The sequence below is a fragment of the Lepisosteus platostomus genome, chromosome 18 (genome assembly GCF_059453375.1).
Source record: "Lepisosteus platostomus isolate fLepPlt1 chromosome 18, fLepPlt1.hap1, whole genome shotgun sequence".
Classification (NCBI taxonomy): Eukaryota; Metazoa; Chordata; class Actinopteri; order Semionotiformes; family Lepisosteidae; genus Lepisosteus; species Lepisosteus platostomus.
The window spans coordinates 4,740,145-4,751,102 of NC_142628.1; the positions used below are offsets into that span (position 1 = coordinate 4,740,145).

Genomic DNA, 10,958 nt, shown 5'->3' on the forward strand with positions numbered 1-10,958 from the left:
TACAACCTTGGCATTTCATGGGAAAGAAAGCTACTACTATATTGAAAAGGAATACAAACACCTTGTACTTATAGTCAATCAAATACTGACCCACCCTCATGCCTTAGACGTAATTACTGTAAAACTCTTTAATCACAGATCATGAATGTCAAATATCAGTGTAAACATCCCCTCTATATTGGGGAAAAACAGAAAAGCACAGGCCTCCTGCCCATTCAGATCAAGACATTACAGCATTTACCATGACAACAGGCTGTAAATCTGGGTGATCTAATCAAATCTATTTTAGGAAGCCTACACATTTTTAAGAGTGAAGATTTCATCTACTCAACAAAAACCAAGTGGGGGGAAGGGTAGCTTTGTAACCATTAACAGTAAATTTAGAGTTGACAAATGCATAATTCTAAAGTATCAGTGAACTGTGTGTTTTTGTACACTTAAGAGTGAAAGCCCCATAAAACAAACTTTTGATTTGACAGTGCAGAAATATTTTAATATTGGTACCACAGGATTCCCATATTCCTGCCACTGTGTGGCACATTTGCAAGAGAGAATACAACAGTCCTAACAGCAGTAGCACTCACAGCGCAATCAATACCTGAAAATGGAGCCATGGTGTTGCCTGGGAATGAAACTCTCCTTCTAAATACGTCTTTCAAGAATTGGTATTCCACGTCAAGGGACTTAAGTATAAGAAATAATTTAGTAAAATTAATGTTCCAACAATTTCCCTAAGTAATGCTTACATATTCCCATTAAATGGAAATCTTGAAGGTAGAATTGCATTAGTTAAACTCAAATTATACAGTTTAAAACTAAAACAATTACAGATTTTTCTTGTCCTTATTTCACACCAAATAGAGATTTATGAAAGTTGGATAAAAATAAGTTTTCTCCGCTTTTTTCCAGTGCAATGACAGTGGGTTACGCAAAGAGCAAAATTTTAAACCTTTTACAAAGGGTTAATTTGGCTTCTAAATCTAAAAATGTTGTTTTGCAGATTTAGTGTACTCAGTTGTTTAGAAAATATGCTTTTATACCAGAGAATTTAGTCCATAAAACAAAAAAATGCAGACTGTGAGTCACTTTTAAAACATGAAAGAAATACACTTTAACAACAAATGGTAATATAATGTATTTTTTTCTAATTCAACAATTATATTAACATTTTTCATAATTAAAACTTGAACACTACAAAGTTTCATGAACACAGTTTTCTCTTCATTAGGGAAAAAAAAAATTAGATGTAGCCGTTAACGATAAAAGAATAAAGCGGTACTACCAGCACAAGTCCCAGATTTGTAAAAAAAAAAAAAAGGAAATCCTGATAAATAGATTTTTTATGTTCAACAGTTCAAAATTGAAATAATGACTCTGTAGTGCAAATTTGCTCAGCTTAAAAAGTGTGTCCTTGGAAATCAGCTGGAAACCATGTAACAAAGCAGGCAGCGATGCTGAGCTATGACTGCCTCTCCATGTTCAGCTCGTTAATGTTTCCTCCGTTTTGAGTTCATTGCCATTTTCCTTTTCATCTCCTCTTGCTCCTTCAGCATATCCTCCTCATCCTCCTTGATACCCAAACGTAAACTAGAAAAGAGACACAAGGCTGGTTAGGGTGAACAAGTGGCTGAGCACTCAGGAATGATGGGGGGTGGGGTGGAGGCGAACACGAGGTGCGCGGGTCCGATTAACGGCGTTATCTCGTTTTTTGTCTCTTGGCCATTTTCCTCTTAAGCTCTTCTTCCTCTCGACGCATCTCTTCCTGATCCTCTATTACAGCCAATTTCAGGCTAGTGGAGGGGGAGAAAAAGGCAGAAACAAATCTGAGTGGCATGGTAGTTCGAAAACCCTATGCGGCAAACACCTAAACTTCAGTGTTAAAAGAATTCAGCATACCAGCGGAGCATGCGATTCTTTTTTCTGCAGTTGACACACGGTGCTCAAAACTGTTCCGATTTAGAACTACAGATCGAAAATCATCCACTTTTTACTCTGCCATTATGCACTTTGTATAGGCCAAAGCTCACACTGCCGTAACAACAGAGTTAGTCCCGATCAGAGGAGTGAAGTGCCTCTCGCTTAATGACACGGCCAGCTCACAGAAGCCTTGCCAGCCCAAGTGGTCACAGAAGGCATCCACAAAAGCGAAGCCACAGGATCAAAAAGCTCAAGGTAAGGAAAAGGACATCCGCTACCTCTCTCCCTTTCGAATGTGGACAGAGGTGCTGGCTCTTACCTCCTAGCCTCCTCCTTCTGCTGGTCCTTCCAACTGCTCTCCATGTAACGCAGTGCATAGTCGCTCTCGTCTCTGTATCTGTGGACAGAGTGCCACCAGTTAAACAAGGTCTGCATCATACTGGAACAATTACTTCTGTAAATGGGCACCTGGTCTCTCTTCTTATGTCAACTGTTCATTAAGGTCAAAGCATGTGGGGCAAACTCACCTCTCAGATCGAAAGTGCAATTCAAAGTTACTTTCGTGGCAGTTCCACCTGCCATCTAAGTAATAAGGCCCATTTTTAACCCAAGCAGTATAAGCTCTGTGCTCGATTTAAAATGTGGTGCAATATTCACTGGTAGGTATGTTTGTAAATAGGAGCCCATGTGATATGGGAAAGAGTCATTCTGAACCCGGTCTTTTAAAGGCTGCCATTACCTACTTCTAAAAAAAAAGCACTTTTTACGTACTTGGACTTGTCATATCCAAAGATTTCCCTGATATGTTTTGAAATATCATCTTGATCCTCCCCTTCATCCTCAATGAAGTCTTCCATTTCAGAGTCATACTCTTCCTCCTCGTTGACATCATCAAACCTGCGCTTGTAGCTGGAAGTGATTGGCGGCAAAGGAGGACCTGAAGGGAAATTAAAACAACCGCATCACCTTCTATTCATTGAAACGTGACATAGGCTCTTACAAAATTGAAGAATCGGTAATTCCTTAAATGTGCAAATATTATGTTAAATTAGTATTATGTTATAAACATAAACTGCATTCTGAAGACCTATTTAAGTATTTGTTTTTTAATATCACATTTTCTAGAATGGAAAAAATCCACTACTGAAAATGGGTAAAAAGCTGCTTATTCAAATGTATCGCTGTCTCTGAGATTTAGTGCCAGTGAGGCCTTACTAACAAAAGAAAGAAAAGCAAATTGACAAGATGAAACCATCAGTAAAAATTCACTCAATCAGCTTTTGAGTGCCTGTTTTGCCTCTCAAGTGCCGTCATTCTATGGATTCTTACCCTTGGGACAATTTTGGACTGTTTCACGGCATGCTTTATTTAGCAAACCTAGAAGTATACAAGCTATTCAAGCAGTGAAAATAATATAGAACTTTTGTCTTATACTTAAGCACAAAATGTATCTTATTCACTCAAGGAAAGATAAGTAGAAATTAAGGGTTTTGAAAGATTTAATTGGTTAACTGGATAAACAGGGCCTCTTTTACGTTGATGTCCTCTGTACCAGCTTACAAAGCTATAATCACAACAATTAAAGCACTTTTTATATCAGCCAATTATAAATTAAGACTGTGACTCGTGGATTTTCAGCTGTTCTAGAGGTAACAGAAAGAAGCAAAGAAATACATCATATTCTGTACCACTTGATTCAATATGAGGATCGGGATCTAACTAGGGTGACCCAACACCTTAATCTTTCTTGTTATATGTTCCCGACACAAGTGGTTGCTGAAAAGACAAGTTCCGAACCTAAGGAAACTTCCGTTGGGAAGACTCTGGACTTTACATGGTTAAGAGATTTATGCACAAGTAACAAAGATTAGATATTAAAATTCTACAAAGAAAATAGTTTTTTTTACAGACAGACTGTGGCCAATTATTATTTTGTAGGGTATAAAAGCAAACTTACCAGGCGGTCTTATCATGGGCCTATGACCTGGAGGAAATCTAGGGGCAGTCCCGGGTCGAGGGACCAAGTTTTTGGATGAAATGGTTTCCGACACCACTGTGCACTTGGGCCTACCAGGACCAGAACCTACGCTGTTTCCGGGTCGCCCAGGCATGCTGCCACCAGGTCGCCCAGGCCCAGGCCCAGGCCCAGCGGCAGCAGGACGGACCTGGGGGCTGTTTCCTGGTCGTGACTGCAGGTTGCTCCCCGTTTTGGGTACTCCAGCGCCAACGGGCCGCATTTGTCCATTGCTAGCAGGACGGGGCGGCACACTACCGCCAGGTTGCCCCGTCGAACCCTTTCCAGGTCGGGAAAGCCCCACACTTGCCGTTTTAACAGAGCTGTTCGTGCCAGTGCCAGCTCTGGCCTGAGCGCTGCTTCCCGGCCTACTCTGCCCCACGCTAGAAGGCCGTGCAGCAGCAGAGCTGGAACTGAGCCCAGGGCGCGCCAGTGAACCGCCCGTCTTCCCAGGAGATGAGAAAGGGCTCCCTCTCATCTGGTTATGGTCACTGGTGGCAGTAGGTTTCTGACCAGAGGAAGGCCTAGGTACAGATGTTTTGGCAGAGGGTTGAGAACTGGGTTTCACAGACATTTTCATACTAGAGGCACCTGAGGAATTGGAATTGTTTGCTACATGTTTGGATCTGTCTACCTGAGAGGATTTGGCAGAATTATGAGGTCGTTCACTGAATGAAGGCTGTTTTGGCTTTTTACTTATCCCACTAGGGGGGACCTTCTCTGATGAGCTCTTCTGTGGCTTTACATTTCTGGCATCCTTTTCTGGTATGGTTTTCTTTATGGAGACTGGCTGAGTCTTAGTGTCTCTGTCCACCTTGGCTTCCCTTCCTTTCTCCAATTTCTTATTCTTGCGTTCAAGGAATTCCAATTCCTTTAGCTCCTCCGCAGTCCGGAGCCTCTCTTCGGATTTTTTGGCAGGTTTTAGCTCGACTGGTTCAAACTGTTTCTTCTGCGCCAGTTTCAAGAGTTCTGCAAAGTTCATGGGAGATGAAGTGGGCTTGGCTGGGGCAGAGGGTTTCTTGTTGGGTCTGGCGGGCATTTTGCTTGGAGGTTCGTTGCGAAGATCTCTTTTTTCTTCTTCTTCTTTTTCTTCTTCTTCAGAATCTGTTTGGGAATATTCATAGTTGTCCTCATCGTCGTCACTGATTTCGCCACGCGCCCTGCCCTGTTGCTCTTCCTCGTCGACCTCCGCTCGCGACCGCCTCTTCCTGGGCTGCTCCACCACGGGGACGCCGTTGTAGCCTTTAAAATTGTCCTTGGTGCGAGATGCCATGGCACGTGCCTTGCGATCTGACTTCAGTTCCACTCTCTTAGCCAGCAGTTCCTCCTTCTTTCGCTTGTTCTCCAGCTCTGCAAGGCAAATTCATACCAGACAGTTGAGTCAAGTTCTACAACAAACGCTTCCTCACCCATGTGGCAGTTTCAAGAGGCTTCTTCCTCTGTGGTTGTATTACTGCTAAAGAAAGATGCATGAACTTCTGACACCAGAGGAAGGATCACAATTGCAAAGGTCTTTTTTAGAAATTATGATGAATGCAAAGTGTACTGCATGTGCTGTTCTTCTACAACGCCAGGAAGAACATTCAGGAAGCAACCTTTCACTTTGTGCCGGACTAGAGGTTAATTCTAAAAAACACACACCCAAAAAGGAGCATGGACCAAAGACTAAAGGTCTAGTGTCTCGTTTACCAAAGCATTACCTTTCCTTCTCTCCTCCATTTCCTTCCTCTTCAAGAAGGCCTGCACAGCTGTGGACTGTACTCCTTTGACTTTCGGGTCCTTCTTCGGAGGTCCCGCCACCAGGCTATACCGCTTCTGCTTAAAGCAGAAATGCATGCAGTGCTTAAGTTACACTCGAGTCGATATTATGATATGCATGAGCCACAGCTACCGAGAACAAGTTCAAAGTCTACACATTTTCACCACTGTGGAAACACGAAAATTAAAACAATCCGTCAATGTTATGTTTCAAATTGTACATGTGACATAGAAAATATAAATTGATGAAAAAAAAACAAACCAACACTCCCACGTTTAAATCCTTCATGTTTTCATGAATTCTGCTGTGAAGGGATGACTAAACAAAACAAAGTGTTGAGTTATAAAAGTGATTCACAAAGCACACACTGACTCCATTTTGAGGCTTGATCCAAACACTACTGTTGTCATATTGAGGAAACTTATGTTACTCAACCAGAAAACCTCAATCATTTACAGAGAATCCAGCAACCATTACATTCAGTCCTTAAAGGTGTGTTGAAGCTTTTGACTTCAGTACGCCTCATTATAGAGAAACCTGTGCTTACCTTCACATTAAACAATGTACCACTGGATATAATATAGGGAGATATGCATCACACTGTCTTCTTTTCACTATTATTTCATTTTGTATTGTCGCACACTGCTTATTTTTCCTGATTTTGCCTGTCTCCAATGCCCTGTTGCTTATATAGGCTCTACAACAGCTGGTGCAGCCCTACCACTGTGCTCAAGACATGCAGCAGTGAGGTACAGTCATTTCATTACTGTAGGTTTGTGAGAGAGCTGGGGGTGCAGTTCTGTTTCTTTGTTTCTACTTCAACAGTTGTTCGCAGCCCTCAACTAAACACCTGCTGCTGTGCCTCCTTTGAAACTGCTAAAAGGCTACAGGTCCATCACACGATTTCAGTACAAATGATGCTGACAATTTAGCAGTTCTGTTTATCTGAGCTTTTGTAGTCAAGAAAAATCTTCATTTTCACCATGATGTTTGTAGGGAAAGGAAATTAATATTATTTTGAATGAAAAAAATGCCAACTGTTCAAGTGTATCAGTAGTGAGAGACCTGATGCATTTCCATTTCCAAAGGGCGTTAGATGTGTGCAAACTTGTGTTGTTTAGACTGCTATTTCAGACTCCGCAGCACAAGCACCAATCATCCTACCCTCAGGAATGTGATGGTCAGAGGGCAGTGTTTTACTCACATTCTTTGCAGATACATTATTCGAGGTTCCCATTGAGCCGTCTTTCCTCAGTCTCACTAAGGGCCAAAACTAGATCTGTCCAAAATACTTTAAAAAGCTGTTGTACTAAAACAATGGGACTGCAATAATTAAGTAATTCATTTAAAAGTAACTAACATGTTCTAAATGCAATGCATCAGTTGAGGAGTTGGAGATTTTTGTAAACAAATTCTAGATTTTCATTCTTAATTTCTTGCTCATTACTGAGCTGCAAACAATCTTTGAAGTAACGATGCAATGTATAATATGATGTATTATACATCATGCTTTGGCCCTGTCTCTCTCACACCTGAAGAAGGCTCCACGGCCGAAACGTTGTGTTCTCTTTCTTCTTTTTTTCAGCATGGAATAAACCTATTACTTGTTCCTTTGCAGCCTACGCATGCTGACGCAGCTACCCACCTGAACTAATATGATGTATTATATCTTTTTTTGAGAAGCTTGTACTAGAGTGTTTGTACGCTTTTAAATGTCTATGTGGTCATGTATTAAAACCTCTGTTCTGCATATCCTTGTCCACTAAAGCGATTTAAATGATAATGAGAATATGTGTAATTACATAAGCACAATTGGAATTGGCATTATTATAGGTAAAATTGGCCATGGAACTAGATTCCCTTCTTGGGGCATTATTGGTATCCACTAAAGCTACCAGGGGAAACTAAAAATAAGAGCTTTGATTTTAAGAAAAATAAAAAGCAGACATAAAATGTGTGTGGGAAAGCAACCCTAACATCCTGCAATAGAAAAGATTAAAAACGTTTCTTACACTGACTACAAAAACAGGCCTACATTTAAGTATTTAGTATTACCTATTCAACAACAATACGTCGGGTGTTTATTTGGTTGAATAACCCCCAAATTATGAGTGCAGGCCCTGATACAATAGTGTGTGCTTGTTTAAAGAAATTTCCAATACTATCTTGCCTCGTAACTCCTCAAAACACTGAGAATTGTTATGTCTCAGTGCACTGCAGTACTAAACTGATGCTCAATGAAAACAAAAATCAGTATAATGATTCCTTCACAGTTAACATTTTTAAAAGAACCCATAATTGGGAGTTAACACCAATCAATGCCAGGCAGTCTGCAACATTTACGACAAGAGGGTTACATAATATTCACAGAAAAACTTGTCTTCTAACTTGGTCGGAAGAGAACCACATTCTCTAACGCAGCACTCTCGAATTGCGCCTGAACGAAGCGTGAATGTGGAAACTGAAGCGCGAACATACAAGCAATCGATATTAACTTGGGGATGATTTTACAGAAAGGGTACAGGAGCCACACGAGCAGCACGCCGGAACAGCGGTTTAAATCACGTCGGCGGAAGTGGGCACGGAAACCGGAAGCAGAAAGATGAAGTGGGCTGAAATAACAGATGGCGTGTATTACGGGTTTTAAAACCGAGTGTTTTATAAGTTCATGCTCGCCATATCCCCAGACCACAAAAATGTACAAAACTATACTAAATGCAATAAAAAATCTTGTCTTTAGAATTTTGTTTTGGATGACCACTATGGGTAGCATACTTCGCCGTATGGATACATTTGATAAGTTTTAAGGTTCAGACGATTTTAAAAAAAAGTTGTCGCTTACCTGCACGCTGCTGAGTCCCTGATTTTGAGAGGCAATAGACAGTATGTTTTCGAAGTCCATGGTGATGCTTTTCGGCTCCCGTTTCGCTCAGCAGCGGTAACACCACAGTGTGATCTCCCTCAGTAAATCCCCCCCAGACACCCAGAATGAAAGACACCTCTCAATCCCCCAGCAACGGAGTGCTGACTCGACCCGAAAACAGCACCGAAAGCCGCAGCCGAGCGAGGTAACAACACTCCAAACCGGCCGCAACACGGAGAGCAAGGAGGCAGCAGCCTGAACGCCCGAAGGGAAGTTTAAATCGTGGATTGTTTAGTAACATAAAACACTTGCATCAAACATCGGAATAAAATACGAGAGAATTCGACGAGCCTACTCCTGCCCTGTGGATTCTCTACGTCAACGCCTTATGACGCCACTTCCGCCCGTAGTTTATCTGTCCCTGGCGTGGAGCTCTGTGGTGGTGTAGCTGCGTGGTGACGGTGTAGCTACGAGAAATTCTGGGATTTCTTTTATTCAGAGACTCAGAAAATGAGTTACGTGGCGTTTCGTGCATATTCTGAAAAAGAAAATGTCCCAACATCTTGGGTTACTGTGGGGTTTCCTGTTGTGTCGCATAAAATAGTCAACAAAAATATAAGTAATAGGTTTATTCCATGCTGAAAAAAGGCAGAAAACACAACGTTTCGGTCGTGGAGCCTTCTTCAGGTCAATAAAATATGCAATTGGGTCTATACTATGCGTTTGAATGCTGGTAGCTATATATATTACTGATACGGATCTATGCAGTTTATTACATTTTACATAGCATAATCGCACATCGGACCTGTCCTGTTGATGTAGGATCTCACAGTATAAAGTTGGGCCTTTTTACTTCCCTGAACTCCGTTTCCGCGTTTTCTGGGTGAGACACCCTTGGACACCTTTCAGTGTTTAACAGGTGTCCAGCCTTTCGTCATTGGATTTAAATCTGTCGAATGTGTTTTGCAAAAAAAAACTTTTCATGCCACGTCCTCGGTTCCCGTTGTTACTACGTGGTGTGGTGCTACTATTTTTTCCATAATGTTGATCAGACGCAACTGACGTAATTTCAATAGAGGTCTTGTATTATATCCAGGTGGGGCTACACACTGGTGGTGGTGGAGGGGATCCCCATTACCTGTAAAGCGCTTTGAGTGGAGTGTCCAGAAAGCGCTATATAAGAGCAAGCATTTATTATTATTATTATTATTATTATTATTATTATTATTATTATTATTATTATTGTTATTATTATTATTATATAATGCATATATTAATTGCTATGATATCGTTTATCCACCAGATGTCGCCATCAGAGCAGACAGCAAATGGGTGCTCGAAATCACTTGTCTAGATTTTGGCGTAGAAATCTGACTGGCTTGGGGTCATTACTCCCGACCTGGTTTGAGTGGATTTTAAACAACACCTGCTGTTGTACGCCATCCCAGGAATTGCTGAAAGGTGGGGACAACATCATCAGGAATTGCCAATGAGCTATAAATTGCCAACAGCCATCTCACCCTGCAGCTCACAACTGGCAACCCACTGGAGCTCAGCAGTGCGAGCCTGGTCAGTACCTGGATGCGAGACTCCTGGGAAAGCTAAAGCTGCTGCTGGAAGAGGTGTTAGTGGGGCCAGCAGGGGCACTCACCCCGCGGCCTGTGTGGGTCCTAATGCCCCAGTAAAGTAACGGGGACACTATAAAAGGCGCCGTCCTTCGGATGAGAAACCGAAGTCCTGACTCTCTGTGGTCATTAAAAATCCCAGGTTCTCCAAAAGAGTAGGGGTGTTACCCCGGCGTCCTGGCCAAATTTCCCATTGGGCCTTACCAATCATGGCCTCCTAATAATCCCAATCTCTGAACTGGCTTCATCACTCTGCTCTCCTCCCCACTGAGAGCTGGTGTGTGGTGAGCGTACTGACGCACTGTGGCTGCCTTCGCATCATCCAGGTGGGGCTGCACATTGTAGGCGGTGAAGGGCGCTTTGAGTGGAGTGTCCATAAAATAGAATGATTATTATAAGTGGAACGGTCACCTCTATTCATTGTAATTACATAGGGTGACCATAGCCGGACACAGACTTTAAAAATTGATCTATCAATGAAGCCAATCTATGAATTGGCTACATCACTCTGCTCTCCTCCCCACTGAGAGCTGGTGTGTGGGGAGCGTTCTGGCGCACTATGGCTGCCGTCGCATCATCCAGGTGGGGCCTCACACTGGTGGTGGTGGAGGGGAGTCCCCATTACCTGTAAAGCGCTTTGAGTGGAGAGTCCAGAAAAGCGCCATATAAGTGTAAGGAGTTTTTATTATTATAAAAGCCTCTGAAACACTGCTGTCACTCGGCGCACTGCGGGAAATACAACCCGTGTGCGTCTCCTCCCATTGTTCTCCGAAAATGTCC

The 10,958-nt window shown here is 42.3% G+C and overlaps 1 protein-coding gene across 4 annotated transcripts; it reads right to left on the reverse strand.

The window, feature by feature from the left end:
* Positions 1–465: 465 nt before the first annotated feature.
* spty2d1 (SPT2 chromatin protein domain containing 1) lies at positions 466–8,958 on the reverse strand. Of its 4 annotated transcripts, none has more exons than XM_088611194.1 (6): positions 8,533–8,958; positions 5,632–5,746; positions 3,875–5,281; positions 2,689–2,854; positions 2,237–2,314; positions 466–1,790 (listed from the first exon to the last, which is right to left on the reverse strand). In XM_088611194.1, exons 1-6 carry the CDS (start codon positions 8,590–8,592, stop codon positions 1,697–1,699), a joined length of 1,920 nt encoding a protein of 639 aa, XP_088467320.1. In that variant the 5' UTR covers positions 8,593–8,958; the 3' UTR covers positions 466–1,696. The 4 variants fall into 4 exon arrangements, with proteins under 4 accessions (XP_088467320.1, XP_088467317.1, XP_088467319.1 ...); XM_088611191.1 differs by having other exon boundaries at positions 466–1,587; positions 5,632–5,749; XM_088611193.1 differs by having other exon boundaries at positions 5,632–5,749.
* Between the last annotated feature and the right edge of the window lie 2,000 nt (positions 8,959–10,958).

What these genes read in the sequence shown, in the direction of transcription:
- spty2d1 (XM_088611191.1), bottom strand. Translation starts at nt 8,592, where the DNA reads ATGGACTTCGAAAACATACTGTCTATTGCCTCTCAAAATCAGGGACTC. An exon ending in AGGGACTCAGCAGCGTGCAG is followed by an intron (nt 5,750 to 8,532) that starts GTAAGCGACAAC and finishes TTCTGCTTTAAG; the next exon opens with CAGAAGCGGTATAGCCTGGT. An exon ending in CAGAAGGAGGAGGCTAGGAG is followed by an intron (nt 1,588 to 2,236) that starts GTAAGAGCCAGC and finishes TCTCTTTTCTAG; the next exon opens with TTTACGTTTGGGTATCAAGG.